This window comes from Tupaia chinensis, unplaced genomic scaffold (genome assembly GCF_000334495.1).
Source record: "Tupaia chinensis unplaced genomic scaffold, TupChi_1.0 Scaffold143584_1, whole genome shotgun sequence".
Taxonomy (NCBI): Eukaryota; Metazoa; Chordata; class Mammalia; order Scandentia; family Tupaiidae; genus Tupaia; species Tupaia belangeri.
The window spans coordinates 2,592,613-2,611,288 of NW_006203430.1; the positions used below are offsets into that span (position 1 = coordinate 2,592,613).

The 18,676-nt window shown below is 38.6% G+C and overlaps 1 protein-coding gene across 4 annotated transcripts in view; it reads left to right on the forward strand.

Annotated features, from left to right (window-relative positions):
• The window catches only part of PTPRM (protein tyrosine phosphatase receptor type M), a 732,676-nt gene that overhangs the window by 166,144 nt on the left and 547,856 nt on the right, over nt 1-18,676 (forward strand). For all 4 annotated transcript variants that reach the window (XM_027766560.1, XM_027766561.1, XM_027766562.1 and 1 more), the window contains exon 4: nt 2,553-2,668. In XM_027766560.1, coding sequence (XP_027622361.1) covers nt 2,553-2,668 — 116 coding nt within the window. The remainder of the gene's footprint in view (nt 1-2,552; nt 2,669-18,676) is intronic.

An 18,676-nucleotide genomic window follows, 5' to 3' on the forward strand; every position in this document is an offset into this window, starting at 1 on the left:
GTACTTGAACATCCATGTTTATTACAGCATTATCACAGTTGCTAAGACATGGAACTAATCCAAATGTCCACAAACAGATAACTAGTTTGAAAAAGTGTGACACATATACACTGCGAAATACTACTCAATCATTAAAACAAACAAACAAAAAAAACATAATAAGACCAGGAGTGTTTTTCAAGGCATGAGACCACAGTAAGCCATCTGGGATCTGACTCCCTTAATCAGTAGGCCATGGTGCTATTAAATAATATGTATTAACTTTAATGATATTAAGTGACTGTTCCATGGGAGACATTAGTAACTGGTGCTATAGTCTTGAGGGCTATTGTATGTAAGAAGATCTAACAATGAGATGAAATAATCATGGAAACTTTACGGAAGGAATAATAAGGCCTTAAAAGAGCTAAAATTCCAAAAGGCAGACAGGGGGCCACTTCAAGTGGAATGATGAGCATAAAATGGTGAGCATAAGTTTGAGAGCAGTGATGTGGCTTAATAGATGGAGCCACAATTGTGAATATTTGGTGGGAAAGTTTCTGCCACATGAGTACTCAATAAATCTTATCCTTTACCATTTAAAAACTATGGGTCCTAGCAGTTAGCGTAATGGCTATGTCACTGAACTCCCATGTAGTTAACCGTGGTTCCAGTCCCAGACCCAGTGGCTTAAACTCACTCCAGGCACATGTGTGTGCGTACCCAAGATCCTGAGAGGAGAATGGAGGAGAAGGGATTGAGGCGTGGCCATCCCCCCTGGGGGGTGATTTCTTCTATCTCTCTGTCTGTGTCTGTCTGTCTGGTGAGTGCACATGCCCTATAGCAAAAAACCTCTCCAAAAAATAAATTAAAAAAAAAAACAAAAAAAAAAACTATGGGTCCTTCTATTTTCCAGGAAGATTTAGGGACTTTTTCCAAAGATTGTTAAAACTGTAGTATTATGTTATTCTCGAACAAGGGAAAGTTTGACTAAGTTAGTGAAAAATTGAGTTCATAGAGTTGAATGTTAATATATTAAGAAAACAATGCCTAGTTATGCTGTTTTGTTAGAAGTCATTTCAAACATTTTGTGGGCTAAGCATCATGAATACATTGTCTGAATTATTACTGGCCTCCAAATTAGTAATGGGCTTCTCCTGTGTGTTTTAATGTTACAATGCCTTTTTCTTTGTTCTTTGGTAGTAAGTCACTTCCATTCCTAATTATGTTTTACTCAGGCTGATATGAGCTCTAGTTTATAATCTTTGGTACCCAGTGATGGGGCACTATTTTTTGAAAGTGACTAGGCATGGCCTAGAGACATCTTGGCAGTGGGGAAAAGCTGGCAAGATATATCAAATTATTTATAGCTATTCAGATTATCTGTTCCTTCCAGAGATTATTGACATTTTATCCTCTTCCTTTTCGATTGCTTACCCTTTCCCTATCCCCTCTTGCTAGACTTTCACTCTATCATTGTTGTGATGAGAGAATGTTTTACTAAAAGAAGAAGTTATAAAATTTAAGTCCCAGGGGTCAGATAGTGGCATAGAGATAAAACCCAGTGCTCTGTGAGGCAATCCTACATGAAAAGTTTGCTGGTTCAAGTCTGGAGACCTCCCTCTGTTTGCCAGGTACATGCCTGCCTGTGATATGAGACTGACTAAAGACTGGCAGCTGATCGCCCCATCAAGACCCTGTCAGGACTGTCGTCTCTCTTCCTGTCTCTCTCTCTGGCTCTGTCTTTCTCATTCTCTCACTCATGGAGGAAATTACTAAATATATTTTTAAAAAATTAAGTCCTGACCTATTATCCTCATTTCTGGATACATGTTTTCAGTGTGATGCAGAAATTGGCTTGTGCTTTTCAGATCAAATAGAGTTCTCCTTTATTTAAACAGCTGTCTCATAGGGGTCATGTACACCATGAGACAATGCTCTTTGGCATTTGGAATCATTCTTACTTCTTGAATCAGAAATAAGGATCAGCAAAAATTGCCACGCAATGGCATTCCTAGCCTCATTTTGCAGACTGTGTCTGCAGGGATAGTATTTTTGGTAGCTGGAAAATATTATACAAGTAATGTTGCATACCAATTAGTTGTATTAAAATATATATTATGCACAGCTTTGTACTTGGGTTAAAAAGTTTCCTTGACAACATCATTTAACTTCTTACTGTTCTTTTCATGTTGCTAGTATAAATATCTAATATGTTTTTGTTCAAAACATCAATTAAGCTTCAGTATAATCTTTATTAATACAGATCTGTTATTACAAGAAGACTGCTGAGCTATGATAATTTGCACAGCAGGAACAATAAAATATCTTTTTTCTGTTTGGTTCTATCCCAGAATGCTTGGCTGTTTTATTCTTTTACAAAGCACACCAGAATCTTCCATGATATCTTTTACAATTAAAATGAAATCTTTAAAGTTCTTATAAGCAAAAACATTATTTTCTCCCATGGTGAACAAATTGGAAAGATCTCAAATTGCAGATAGATTGCAAAAGATACATTACTGGTTACAGAGCTCCACTGTTAATACCTTTAATTCTTTTTCTCTATGTAGCCAGAACTCCCCACTTTCTGCGGATTCAGAATGTAGAAGTTAACGCCGGCCAGTTTGCCACCTTCCAGTGCAGTGCTATCGGCAGGACCGTGGCAGGTGACAGGCTCTGGTTACAGGTACGGTAACTCATTCTGCACAGCTGAGCAAGTCCATTGGGAAGAGTTTCACCTGGAGGAGGAACTCAGAGAAATTAATCGTGTCAGATCACTATTGTAAATCTTGGCTTCTTTATTAGTAGTGACCAGATTACTATACTTTGTAGATAAGCTACATCACACAGAGAGACAGAAAGCAAGAAATCACCTCCCAGGGGGGATGGCCACACCACAATCCCTTCTTCTCTATTCTCCTCTCTGGATCTTAGGCATGGACGCATACGCACCCATCATGAGTTTAAGCCACCGGGTCCGAGACTCAAACCACACAGTACATTACATGGGAGTCCAGCGACATACTCATTACTTCAACTGCTGGTCCCCACACATTTTTTTTAAGTTAATTAATTTATATCTCTTTTTCTTTTAGTGTTTTTTTTTTTTTTTTTTTTTTTTGCAATAGCACAGCAAGACTTGGCAGAGAGACGGAGACAGACAGAGAGACAGAAAGCAAGAAATTCCACCCCCAGAGAAGATGATCATGCCACAATCCCTTCTCCTCCATTCTTCTCTTGGGATTTTGGGCATGCATGCACGTATGCCTGGCATAAGTTTTTAGTTGCTGGGTCTGGAATTTGAACCATGGTTGTCTACATAAAAGTCCAACAATAGAACCATTACACCATCTGCTAGTTCCAATTAATTTCTTTCTTTTATGAGCAAGAAGGAGACAGAGACATACATGTACATACATGTACACACACAGCACACTCAAAAGGGTCTTCATGCCGTGATCAGTCCCCAGCCTTAGCCCCAGATTATGGGTACACGTGTGCCCAGTGAAGTCAGAAAGGTCTCCAGTTGTAAACCTAGAACCTTGTCATGCAGGTTAGCCTCAAAGAGCATCAAGTTGTTATCATCACAACAACATCTGGCCCCTGTACACCCCCCTTTTTTTTTTTCCTTGTTTTGGAGAGGTTTTTGCTATAGGGCACGTGCGCTCACCAGGCAGACAGAGAGAGACAGAGAGATAGAAAGCAAGAAATCACCCTCCAGAGGGAATGGCCACGCTGCAATCCCTTCTCCATTCTCCTCTCGGGATCTTGGGTACACACACACACGCACCCGGCATGAGTTTAAATCACCGGGTCTGGGACTCAAACCGCGGTCAACTACTTGGGAGTCCAGTGACATAGCCATTATGCCATTATGTCCCCCCTGTACACCCCTTTTTGAATTTCTAATTTTTCCCTTTGCATTTGCTTAACTATCTTGTTTGGAAGATCTAGTTGTCTAATTTAGAGCTGTATGTTAAAATACAAAATATAGTAATACCTCTCCCCTACTCTCTCTTGAGAAAGATTCAAAGAATGAAACACACACACACACATACACACACACACACACACACATGCACACACATTTATATTCCTTTTGTGATTCAAATTGTCAAGCAGTACATCTAAACATAGAAATTAAGAAGACATCTTTTACTAAAAGTAATCAGAGTATAAATTTTTTAGTGTAATCATAATTTGTTTGACTTGTCTTATAGTCTTTTTAAAATTCTACCATGTGCAATTTGCATGGCAAATAGGTTTGTGGATATATCCATGGTCTCAGGAATTCTGACAATGTGATTCAAATTACGTACCCCCTTCAACCAAAATGCCACCTATATCTTTAAATTTTACTAAAAGTAATCAGAGTATAAATTTTTTAGTGTAATCATAATTTGTTTGACTTGTCTTATAGTCTTTTTAAAATTCTACCATGTGCAATTTGCATGGCAAATAGGTTTGTGGATATATCCATGGTCTCAGGAATTCTGACAATGTGATTCAAATTACGTACCCCCTTCAACCAAAATGCCACCTATATCTTTAAATTTAGACTTCTTGTTTCCCTACTAAGCATTAATCTATAGGCTGCTCATTCCTCATCTTGACTGTTAATTTTTCTTTCCCCTTTTTTTCTTGTTTTATTGTGTGGGTTTAATATTTCTTTTTTGCTTTTTTTATTTTCAGTTTGCTGCTAAGCTTAGCTAAGTTTCTTCTTACAGCCCCTATACCATGTATATGATTATATGGCACGTTGGCTTCCACTTCTCACGCAAGTTGACTTTTCCTCTGTCATTCACCTGTCCACCTCCTCTCATACCTCTCCTGCAGTGTAGTAAGGACTGTGACATGTCACAGGTGTGTGACATTCTTTATGTCCAATACCCTTTTAATTTTCACAACTTAAATAAATGGTCATTTTTATTCCTTCCTTTATGGGGAAAATGGGAGACAATCCAATGTACTATGCTAAGAGTAATCGACCATGGATTCTCACATAGAAGGACATTCTGGAAAGGAGGCTTATTAAGTTGGTCTGGGTCCCCCACACAGGACTACTACCCTCCTACCTGGTGTCACCCTTTTTTAACACACTGCTGGCTATTAGAGACTTCCCTAGACAGGAAGGAAGAATTGTACAGAGGACTAAAATTGTATGTTCCAAATACGACTTTTTTTTTTTTGTCCCTCAAAGTTTCGTGCTTCCTACTTCCAGTGCCTTTTGAAACATGTGAATACTGTTGTATGTATTCAATATTATATTATGTTTTGTACCACTTCCAAGTTGTTTTAAATTTCTAACTTAAAAAAAAGTGCATGTGTGTGTATATATAAGGTCTGTATGTGTATGTGTACATATATATGTGTGTGTGTGTGTATGTATACGTGTGTGTGTGTGTGTGTGTGCACGCGTGTGTATACTATTAATAAATGTGAACAAAGAAGAAGTAGTCAGGTATAGTGTATATATTAAATGAGGTATCTCTCTGTTGTAGTTCTCCTCCATCAGGCTCCCTAGTACATAGGACAACAACAAGCATGTGCCACCATGCCTGGTTTTTAGGGTGGGCCAGACATTGAACTTGGGCCTCCCATATGGCTTTGATCTGTGGAGCACATTGTGTCTTTACTAGTGTAATATCATGACTGGCCCTTGTTTTAAATTCTGTTATTTATTTATTTGTTTGCCTTTTCTTTATATTTTGTGTGTCTGTGGTGTGTGTACAAGTGTATTATGTGGGGTCTGTCTGTGTCACTATCCTGCCTCAATTGGCAACTACTATAGCCAGGCCCAAATTCTTGATGTTAGAGGTTCAGAATTACTTTTTCAGTTAGTGGTTGTTTGGCATTAACTATAATCAACATTGGCTATCTGTAGTAATTACAGATGAGACAGACTTTTTTCTTCCCTATAGGGAACATGCACTCACCAGAGAGAAAGAGTGAGAAATTGTTCCCGCCCCCGCCCGGAGGGATGGTCTTATCCCAATCCCTTCTTCTCCATTCTCCTCTCAGGGTTTTTGGCATGCATGCACATGTGCCCAGTGTGAGTTTCAAGCCACCAGGTCCAGGACTTGAACCACGGTCGACCATGTGGCAATCCAGCACCTTAACTACCATGCCACCTTCTGGCCCCAAGACAGGCGTTTTTTTAATTGACATTTTCTACAAAGTGTTAACCACCTTTTCAGAAATAAACTGTGTAGTCCTTTCATCTTTATCTCTAGAAATCTTAAGTTTTCAGACAAAAAATTTTTTGCTCCTATTATTGCGTTAATATTATTGACAAAATACAATACAAAGCCTAAACACTTGCCACAACATAGTTATCTTACTTACATATTCCCAAGAATTAATAGGCATATCGAGGATGCAATTTATTTATTTTTTGTTTTTTGTGAATGCCCTGGGCTTAGGACACTCCTGCTTAAACTGGAGGTCTGATTTGGAGTTGAGAATCTTTAATGACTTCCTATTATAGTAGGAGAGTTTGCTTTAAAGAGAATTTGTCACACTGTAGGGGGAAAGCTACATACTATATTGAAAGCAAGGAGGGGGAAGACCAACAGATAACATAGCAGTTACGTTGCTGACTCCCACATGGCCAATCACGTGGGAGTTTGAGTCCCAGACCTGGCAGCTTAGAACTCATGCCAGGTGTGTGTGCATGCATGCCAAAATCCCAAAAGGAGAATGAAGGAGAAGGGATCGTGGCATGGCCATCCCTCCAGGGAGAGTGATTTCTTACTTTTTGTCTCTCTCTGTCCCTCCAATGATTGCATGCACCCTGTAGCAAAAATCTCTCTTAAAACAAACAAAACAACAACAAAAACAGAAGCAAAAAACTCACACCAGGTACATATGTGTACATGCGAAGATCTTGGGAGAAGAAGGGATTGTTGCATGGCCATCCCCACTGAAGTGTGATTTCTCACTTTCCCTCCCACTGTCTTTGTCTCTCTCTCCCAGGCAAGTGCATATGCCCTAAGGTAAAAACATCCTCCCCCCACAAAAAAAAAAAAAAATGAAAGAAAGAAAGAAAAGGAAAGAAAGCCAAGGGTGGGTTGGGGGGCAGTTGCTAAATGCTGAGTTCTTAGTCCTAAATCCACTATAGAACCAGCTGTGGTAGCTCTCAAAAGTTTCTAATCTATTCCCAGATTCTGATTTAATTGGCTTGGCTTGGGGCCCAGTATGTAGTGTTTTATTAAAGGCTGCTCAGGTGATTTTAGTGTACCCAAGGTGGAAAATCATTAGTGTGAACCAAAACACACACATGCCCCAAATCAGGAAAAAAAGACATTAACATGCAACTTGTATCTGTATCACTATGATTTTCATGTCGAATTTTCCATGTGTTAGAATCTCTTTTGGTACTATTGGGTTTTATTTATAGTTTCATGTTAGATCCATTAATGTCTTTCTATTCTGTTACACAGACTTTCCTTGTCCTTCTTATTTAAAAAAAAAATATTTTTAAGCTTATTATTTCTTCCAAGAGAGCTAAGTCAGAGAGAGTCACAATACGGCGGTATCTTCATGCCGTGATCCCTTCCCAGCCAGCCCAGATTACCTACCTGTGGGTGTGCCTCACATATTCAGCGATGCTTTGGCATGTGAACCCAGGACCTTCCCACCTGGGTCCAGTTGTGCCACTGCTGTGTCACTGTGAATGGCTTCTCCTGTCCTTGTTGTCATCAGTGATTGCCTACTGCTCTTCAGATTTCTACATGGTCACGTCGAGAAGAGGATGTTCAAGACAGAACTATTGTGACTTTGAATTTTTTAGTGAAACTTAGTTTGTCCTGGACTCAGGATGCTGTTTGGTTTGTGAATCTTTATGATGTTAGAATAATTTTACTGTTCAATAATTTATTTCCCTTGGTTGGGCAGGCATCTTGTTGCGAGATGTTTATTTTGTTAATAGCTAATGAAATAAGACAGTGTCCTTCGCTTGCAAGGATGGTTTCTATTAATCTGTATTTTAGAAAGCAGTTCCTGGTGGTGATGAGGATTTCTAGCAGATGAAGTTTTCATAGACTCATTCCCTCCCTGCCTGGCATCCTGGGCTTTGCCTCAGGCCATTCTAAAGATGTTGTGGGGAAAAGCAAACCTGTAATCATGGACTAGACCTCTGTAATCCAGAGGTGTAATGCTCTAATGCTGGAATAGTTTCATAACATTTTTCTACATATTAACTCACCTGGGTCCTTAAAATAATTCTGAGATCCAGGCAGAACACTAAATGAGAAAAAAAACCTTTAGGTTCTTCTATAGTTTGAATCTTCCCAAGACTAAGTTAAGATTTAGAAGTTAATAATACATCTTTATAGGGAACATCAATATTTTGTATAGTCACATTCAATCATTTTTTAACATGCAATAATTTTTTTCCATGAAAAAGGGAAGACAGAGACAGAGAGACAGGCCAACAGAGTCTTCACACCACAAGCACCACCCCTAGTCTCAGCTCTCCTGGATCACAGGCACACATGCCTGGCGTGTTGAGGAAAGCCTCAAGACCTGAACACAGGGCATTTCCCATGGTGTTCAGCCACACCACTGTCTAGCCCCATATACAATAATTTTTGATTCTATGTTACTTGTATCTCAACTCTACCTTTGGCAGTTTGCATAGTTTCATGGTTATACCTCATGGTCTTATATCTGTTTATTTTGTCAATGAGGAGCTTGAGTTGAAGATTGTCCTGGGTTACAACGGTAGATGTCATGGTTGAAAATAGTAAAATCTTGCTTTTACTTTTACTTCCCCGCTGATTAGTCATACTATCCTGTGCTATCTTCTCGATTCTGGGTGGAAGAGGAATAGGCAGTGTGCACTTAACACTGTGTTAGAAGAACTTGGATGTGACCAACATATGTGCTTAACGTGAAAGTCATCCTGACCATGTATTATATATGCATATTGATCCACTCCTATGAAAAATGCCAAGGTTTTCTTATTTTAAAAAATAGAGATTAAATATAATTCCTGCAGAATCTTTCATAAAAGTGCTACACAAATAGGGAACCAGCAGTTAGCGTAATGACTATGTCGCGGGACTCCCCACGTAGTCGACTGTGGTTCGAGTACTGAACCTGGTGGCTTAAACTCACGCTGGGCGCGTGTGCGTCCGTGCCCAAGATCCCGAGAGGAGAATGGAGGAGAGGGGATTGCGGCGTGACCTTCCCCCCTGGGGGGTGATTTCTCGCTTTCTGTCTCTATGTCTCTCTCTGTCTGTCTGGCGAGCGCATGCGCCCTGTAGCGAAAACCTCTCCAAAAAAAAAAGTGTTACACAAATACATCTGATTATGATACTGATGAATAAATGTTTATGATTAACAGATATATTTCATCTGCTTATAGATTCTCCATTTCATCTGTGGGCCACACAGATTATTGCCAATGAGGGTTCAGTTTTTCTAGAATACAGAACAACATGATAAAACTCATTACAACTTCAACATCCTTAAAATCCTTTCCAGACAATCTGCAGGAGAAAGTCAGCATCTGAGAACTATTTTCATGCTGTACAAAACTGATATGCAGTGAAGTTCTTGAAGATGCTTGCTGTATGCTATCAGATATTACAATCGATACGCATAAACATGGAGTGTACCCTTGGGAGATGATAACATTGAATGTATTTGTGAAAATCAAGTACCTAAAATATTGCCATATTTCTTGTGGTTAGCAGCTTTCCAGTCACTTATTTAATAGTATCTCATACTATATATGTATATATGTATGTGTGTGTATATATGTATATATGTATGTATGTGTATATATGTGTATATGTGTGTGTGTGTATATATGTATATATGTATGTGTGTGTATATATGTATATATGTATGTGTGTGTATATATGTATATATGTATGTGTGTGTATATATGTACACAAGCTAATTCAAAATTACACTTTCTCTTATTTCTACATATATATACACATTCCCCTCCCACATGCACATATACACATGTATATACATACACACACATACATACGTACATATATACATATGTATATATGTAGAAATAAAAGTGGAATTTTGGGTTATCTTTTTACTTTTTGTATATTTTTATTTATTTATTTATTTTAGATTTTTTTGCATAGGGCACATACGCCCTCCAGAAAAAGTGAGAGCGAGAGAGAGAGACAGAGAGACAGAGAGAGTCAGAGAGAAATTCAGAAACCACTCCCTGCCGGGGATGGCTACACCACTATCCCTTCTCCTTCATTCTCCTCTTCGAATTCTGGGCATACATGCACAGTCACCTAGCATGATTTTTAAGGCTGCAAGTTCCAGGACTCAAACCATGGAGTTGGCCATGTGGAATCCACCTCCTTATCTATGCTACCACCTGTTGGCCCTTACTTTTAAACCTTTTTTAAAAGTTTTATTTTTTTTTTCTTTCATGAAAAAGGCAAGGGAGAGAGACCAGAGAGGGACACCCTTGAAAGAATTTCATCATACTGTGATCCCTTTCCCCAAGGTCCCCAGCCAGTCTAGATTGTGGTTGCCCATGTCCACGCCTGTAATGCATCAGGTCAACTAGAGATTCACCACAGTTGGCCATGTGGTTTCTAGCAGCCAGAGCAGTGCTTGCACTACTGTCTTACCACCAAATCTGGGTCTATGCCTTTTTGTACTTTTGTTTGCTGCTGGGCAAGTTCTGAGTTGCATATTTTATATTGTAGTCATTGACCCTTTAACCCATAAATAATTATATTCAACTACTGTTGTTCTTCCTTAGAATTCAAATCTCATTTTCCTATATTTGCTTATTTCTCTCAGAAATTCGTATTTAAATGCCTATTTTAGCTTTTCAGTAAATGAAGGTGACCCCCCCAAAGCCAGCTAGTGTTGATGTTAGTACATCCGCAGATGACTTGTACATGGTCTGTTCCATGTGGCCACCCAACCCTCTTCTTCTGCATCTGATCTTGTTTGGGAATTTTTGCAAATTCTGCTTTTGAATTCATTTCAGATAGTTGCAGAAATTGCACCATTCCTTATTCTTCTTACTTAGTTACCACATCACACCCAGAGTGGGTGGAAAATAAATAGGTTCAACCCCAGGACAAATGGTAGAAAGCAGGGAGGCAGTAGAGATGCCTTTTTAGCAGTGTATGAATGGGAACTTTGATCAGGCCAGGGATTGATGTGTGCATGTTGAGTGAATAGCAGCTGGCAAAGGAAACCTGAAAAAGAGCCATTTTCTCTCGACAGAGCTCAAAGATCCCTCCCATTTTTACTTGGCTTATTTTTTACAGTTAAAAAATTATGTAACCTCTGAATTTGGGACAATCTTCAAATTAAATTCTTAATTTTATTAATGAGAGAACAGAAGCCTCCAAAAGGTAGACACTCATATATATAGGTTTTTTTCTATTTTAAATCTTTTTATTAATTTAATTTATTATACATTCAATCACTGTTTATTATTATCCCATGCAAAATGAATTTTCCTAGCCAAAATACACCAGGTATTAATCTAGTCAAAGATAGTATCATACACATTATCATCAACAGATTATTTTCCATTTTTGTGTCTGTTAAATGTTTTGCTTCTTTCTTTTTCCCCTTGAGTTCTTTCTTATTCTTTCCCTCCTCCATTTTCTATTTATTATATATAACTCTATTAATGAAAGTTAATTTTATTTATTTATACATATACATACATATACACACATATATGTATATATTTATATTTATGTTTAGATATTTTTGGTTTTTTACAAGTTAGTGAATTTTGGGACCAGCAGATGGTGTAGTGGTTATGCTACTGGACTCCCACATGGCAGACCATGGTTTGAGTCCCAGACATGGTGCCTTGAAACTAACACTGGGCACATGTGCTTGCATGCCTAAAATCCTGAGAGGAGAAAGGGGAAGAAGGGATTGCAGTGTGGCCATCCCCCCACCCCCCGGGGACTGATTTCTTGCTTTCTGTCTTTCTGTCTCTCTCTCTCTCTCTCTCTGTCTCTCTGTTTTGGTGTGTGCATGCACTCTATAGCAAAAATCTCTAAAAAAAAAAAAAGTAGTGAATTTTGACACGTGGACATTTTTCTTCACTGAATGACCTTGCATTTCATATAATGTTAGTGTTTCTCAGACTTACTGTGAAAATATTTGTTTTAACTTTAGAATCTTGCATAGCACAGTATAATTGAGAGTTTTACTTTTTTTCAAACAGAGCTTTGCATCTATTACGAGAAAGCCACCAGAATGACCTTTTAAAATGATTTTATGATATGCCTCAATTCATAGAACTGGAAAAGGAGATTGGTTGACGTTACTTTGAAGTATACCATTAAAAACACTGGTGCAATCCAGCACCTAAAATAATAATTGTCACATAGCAAATTCTCAGTGAATACCTACCAATGCATGGGGCTTACTGATGAATGGTCTTTGATGAGAAGAACAATATATAAAACATGGTAATATGTCTTACACTTTTATAGAATGTACAGCAAATATCACATAGAGTCACAAAAACTGATTAATAAAATTAGGTGTATGTTACAGTAATTTTAAAAACAAATATGGTCTATGTAATACCTTGTCTAAACCTTCATGTAATATACCCTTTCCCTTGAGTTTTAAATTTTCTGTTACAAAACTTCTTTCTCTAATTCCCTCATTTAAAAAACAACAGCAGCAACAACAACAACAAAAACACTTTCCATAGTAGCCAGGGAAACTCTGGGACACATTGGGGTAGGCAAAGACTTCCTAAATAAGACCCCAAAAGCACAGACAATAATCCCCAAAATAGACAAGTAGGATTACATCAGACTAGGAAGTTTTTGCATGGCAAAAGATACAGTAATTAGTGTGAATCTATAGACCTCAGAATGGGAAAATATTTTTGTAAACTATGTGTCAGATAAAGGGCTAATAGCCAGAATACAGGAACTCAAGCAGCTGTCCTGAAAAAAAGATGATGAACCCTATTAAAAGACTGAGAATGAGTTGAAAAAACTACTCTCTAAGAATGACATATAGCCAAAAGGCATATGAAAAAAATGCTCAACATCGTTCATTGTAAGGGAAATGCAGATCAAAACAACCATGAGATACCACTTACCCCCCCCCCAGTCAGAATGACTAAGATTAAAAAAAAGAAAAATGATAAATGCTAGCAGGGGGTTGATGAAAGGGGAACTCTCTTACACTGCTGGTAAGAATGTAAATTGGTCCAGCCACTGTGGAGAACAATCTGGAGATTCCTCAAAAATCTACAAATAGAACTTCCATATGATCCAATAATCCCACTCCTTCTACCCAAAGGACAGAAAAATTCTTAATCAGAAAAGTGCTTGCACATCAATGTTTATTGTGGCACTATTCACAGTTGCTAAGACATGGAACCAACCCAAATGCCCACAAACAGATGAATGGATTGAAAAACTGTGGCACATATACTCTATGGAATACTACTCAGCCATAAAAATCAATAAGACCCTGGTTTTTGACAGAAAGTAGATGAATATGGAAGACTTACTGCTGAGTGAAGAAAGCCAGGCTATGAAGGAGAAGCATTGTATGTCTCTACTTAATATATACTGAGTGTCCGCACTCTATGACCAAAATTGAATGACTAAAGGATATAGAAACACAGTAAATGGTTGTAAATACCAGATATAGGGTGGGAAGAGGGTGGGTGCAGGAATAGAGTCTGAGGAAGGACATTAAGGAGAAAAGTAGAGAGGAATAGCATTAATGGGACAAAGAAATGGGGTATTATCTGTTGAACATAAACTTTATAGTATTATCAACTGGACTGGGGAGAAATGTACACAAGTTGGAATATTCACTTTGCAAGCTAAAAAATGTGATTGAACATATAAAAGAACTTGTGATAAAATATAAAAAAATAAAGGTAATAGAAATAGACCTTTAATAAGGGTAATCATTTGAGTTGTACCGTGCCAATACCTCTGTTAAACTAGTAGATGAATGAAACCTACTCCATCTACTTTTTAAAGTTTTTTTTCTTTTTTCTTTTTTCTTTTTTGGAGAGGTTTTTGCTATAGGGCATGTGCACACCAGAAAGACAGAGACAAAAAGCAAGAAATCACCCGAAATCACCCTCCCCCCCAGGGGGGATGGCCACGCTGAAATCCCTTCTCCGTTCTCCTCTCAGGATCTTGGGCACACATGTATACGTGCCCGGCATGAGTTTAAGCCACCGGGTCCAAGACTCGAACCACAGTCAGCTACATGGGAGTTCAGCAACATCGCCATTACGCTAACTGCTGGTCCCCTCTTTTTTTCTTTTTTCCTTTCATAACAGGAAGAGAAAGAGAAAGCTGGGAGAGGGACATATCCTTCATAGAGTCTTACCACACCATGATCACCATCACCCCTCCCCTGTACCTTCCAGTCAGCAGGATGATGGTTTCTTGAGGTCAACCAGGGGTCTGAAGCACAGGCCTTCCCATAGGGCTTTAGCATTACACAGGGGCATATATAGCCCGTACAACCATGACTGTGCCCCTCTCCACTTTTTGTAAAGAATGCAACTCAATATGAGCTCTTTATTTTGAGAGTTGCATTTTCTTGAAAAAATAGCACTTTTTAGAAACTTTTTTTAGCTGTTGGATTGATTTGATAGTTTGACACATAATTCCACTTAAGTGAATACGAGCTACTCAATTGTGTAAAAAGTATTTCTCACCAGTGTAATAAATTTCTCACATTTCTAAATTCAGATCTTAGACTTTTTTTTGGGGGGGGGAGGTAGAGGGCAGGTAAAGATTTTTGCTATAGGGTACATGCATTCACTGGAGGGACAGGAAAACAGAAAGTGAGAAATCACCCCCAAGGGCCACACCACAAACCCTTCTCCACTCTCTTCTCAGGATTTTGGGCATGCATACATATGTGCCTGACGTGTTTCAGGCTTCTGAATCTGGGACTTAAACTATGTTTGACCATGTGAGAGTCCAGCATCTTAACTACCATACCACCTGCTGGCCCCAGACCATTTTTATTTTTTAAAGAAAAAGGAAAATTACAAGAGTGTAATAAATTAAAATGATTCTCTAAGAACAGTTTTTCTAACCTATAAAATTTGGCTTCTGAATAAATCTAAATTGTGTAAATAGTATTTACATTACTGACTTCAGCATTATGTGTTTGAAACAAAATAATTACACCTACCTTGATTGAGCACTGCTCTGTACTAGGTAATCTGCTAGGTAACGGTCAGTTTTTTTCATTGATCCTAATGAGAATTTAATTATAAGATTGTCCATAGAAGAAGAAATAGAAGCTCAGGATGATTCTGTGGTCTTTTCCAGTGGTGCATTGATAGTAACAAGAGCTGGGATTTGAACCCAGTCTGTCTATGTCCAGAATAAATGTCCTTAACTAATGCCTCCTAGACAGTACAAAGACCTAGACATCTCCTCATGGACTCATATATATCCTGACATAAGTTAAATGATAGCTTGTATCACAATTTAAAATTGGAATTATATTCATGTGTGTGCATTGTGGCCTTGGCATTTGTGTTAATAAGTGTATACAGGTGGCCAGCCTTACCTGGCAGCTGGTAGCTTCATTTATAGGTTATGAGGAAAGAAATCACATCTGTATATAAGAACAATTTTGTTATTATGTGTAAAAGCCACAAAATGACTTGAACAGAAGTAAAATTATGGTTCCCTTGGCACACTTAACTTGGGTATTTTATACCATATATATTAAAGCATAAATTTAACATCACTTACCATCATAGAAGATACCAGGAATGTACAAAGCGGATTGTCTTCAGTTGCTATAGGAACCATTTGCTCTCTAAAATTTTGAGTGGTTAAAATCATATCCATTATTGTTTTCATTAGTTAAATATCTACAGCTATAAACTATAATATTAAACATTCATACTGAAGCCACTAAAGCCTTCAAGCGTATAGCATGTATTTTAACTTGGTATGATTTTAGATTACCTTAATTTAAAGAGAAAGACTTACTTTATATTGAGAAAACAGTATGACATATCTAGAGATGCTGAAAGTAACTAATAAATCTTACTTTGTAATAGTATCTAATTTAGGTGTTTCATATAAGATGTAGCAGGGAAAGTTTGGCCCACTGTGGGAGAATTCCCTCCTCCATAGCCACCTTATGGCAGGATTAGATATTAGACTTTGAAAATAGCAGGTGAACTGAATGGTTCAGCTCAGAGGGCAGAAAAGAAAGACATCAGCTGCTACGTGAGGGGCCGGTTCCTTTGTACCCTTGAACCATAAATCCGATGTAAGCCTTTCTCCTATTTCTTTTCTCATAGTCATCAGAGGGTGTACTTGTTCATCTTGCTTCTACATGTCTGAGCTCTCCTGTGAGAAGGGAAGGCCGAGAGGGCCTGGCTCTGGAATCCCCCGAGTGAGGGCTGCAAATATGAAGACATGTTGCCTCCTACATCTCCTTTGAGCAACATGAGCCTGGAAATGAACGCCCTGGGGAATTCAGAATAAGTCTCATATTTTTGCTCTTCCATCTCTCATTTTATAAGTGTGGGGGGGGGCAAGTGTCATATTGATTAAGGTGCTGGATTCACACATGGTCAACTGCAGTTCGAGTCCTGGACCTGGCGGCTTGAAGCTCACACTGGGTGCATGTGTGTGCATGCCCAAAATCCTGAGAGGAGAATGGAGGAGAAGGGATTATGATGGGGCCATCTCCACTGGGCAGGGGGGTATAATTTCTTGATTTCTGTCTCTCAATCTCTCTGGCAAGTACATGCTCCCTATAGCAAAAACCTCTCTCAAGAAAAAAAAAAATGGGGGGGGGAGGGTAGAAAGCATTTTAGCTAGAAGGTTTATATATCTGTTTTAGGTGGCTGTCAAAGTTCTAGAATGTTTTCAGCATAGTAATATGGAATTATGTACCTGGAAAAGAAAGAGAAGGGTTGGGCCAGGCTGTGCCACAGATGTAATACAACCGGATCTACATAGGAAAAAATCTTAGATTCATCATCTCCCAGGACCTCCTTGAGCATGCTAGGCACCCACAAGTGCCCTGATCTGGGCCAGCTGATACTGCGGGTGGATTATGGCATGAAGACTCTTTTGGGAGTGCTTGTCTGTCTGTCTGTCTGTCTGTCTCTCTCTCTCTCTCTCACACACACACACACACACACACACTCTGCTTCTCATTCCCTCTTATGGAAGAAATACTAAGCAAAAAGAAGGAAAAGGGAAGTTTAACTTAGGGCTTTCCTTGAGATGGAACCAACAACTTTCATTGAGTTTTAATTTTGAAAATGGATTTGAGACTGTAGAAATGGAATGGGGAACAAATTCTGCGTCAAACCCTGGCTTGACACAGTTTGGGTCTAGGCATAGACATGTCTGACTAGCACACAGTAGCAGCCAGGCAAATCTAACAGAGGGTAAACTTTGAAATCATAAATAGATCATTATTCTCTTTCGCATCTCTCCTATGTATAAATCATCATCTTTCATTCAAAGGAAAGGGAATTGGCTAACATCCAAGTATAAATCTAGTTTGTCTCTATTCCTAGAACTGATGTCTACTAAGCACAAAGGACAGTGATTAATTAGAGGAGCTTCTGTTTAGTAAGACTTAGAACCCAATTATTACCTTAATTTAAGACATTGATATTAGGCAAGTTCTTTGTCTTGGTGTATGATTGCTAGGTAAACACGCGTTCCCACCAGTAGGGTGCTCGCACTTGAATATGGCTCCCTTTGCAGAACTGCATTTTCTCCTCTGCTGTGATGGTATCTCTACCACATAAATGGCCGGATTCTTTTGGAGGAAGTGAATATACCTGGCTAAAATGGTTCTTTGATTCATATAGCTTTGGGTTATTGATAAGTCAGTAGCAAAACCATCTGTATTTCTGAGATGATCTTGTATATTTAAATAGCTATTTAAATATACAAGATCATCTCAGAAATACAGATGGTTTTGCTACTGACTTATCAATAACCCAAAGCTATATGAATCAAAGAACCATTTTAGCCAGGTATATTCACTTCCTCCAAAAGAATCCGGCCATTTATGTGGTAGAGATACCATCACAGCAGAGGAGAAAATGCAGTTCTGCAAAGGGAGCCATATTCAAGTGCGAGCACCCTACTGGTGGGAACGCGTGTTTACCTAGCAATCATACACCAAGACAAAGAACTTGCCTAATATCAATGTCTTAAATTAAGGTAATAATTGGGTTCTAAGTCTTACTAAACAGAAGCTCCTCTAATTAATCACTGTCCTTTGTGCTTAGTAGACATCAGTTCTAGGAATAGAGACAAACTAGATTTATACTTGGATGTTAGCCAATTCCCTTTCCTTTGAATGAAAGATGATGATTTATACATAGGAGAGATGCGAAAGAGAATAATGATCTATTTATGATTTCAAAGTTTACCCTCTGTTAGATTTGCCTGGCTGCTACTGTGTGCTAGTCAGACATGTCTATGCCTAGACCCAAACTGTGTCAAGCCAGGGTTTGACGCAGCATGATCTGTTCCCCATTCCATTTCTACAGTCTCAAATCCATTTTCAAAATTAAAACTCAATGAAAGTTGTTGGTTCCATCTCAAGGAAAGCCCTAAGTTAAACTTCCCTTTTCCTTCTTTTTGCTTAGTATTTCTTCCATAAGAGGGAATGAGAAGCAGAGTGTGTGTGTGTGTGTGTGTGTGTGTGTGTG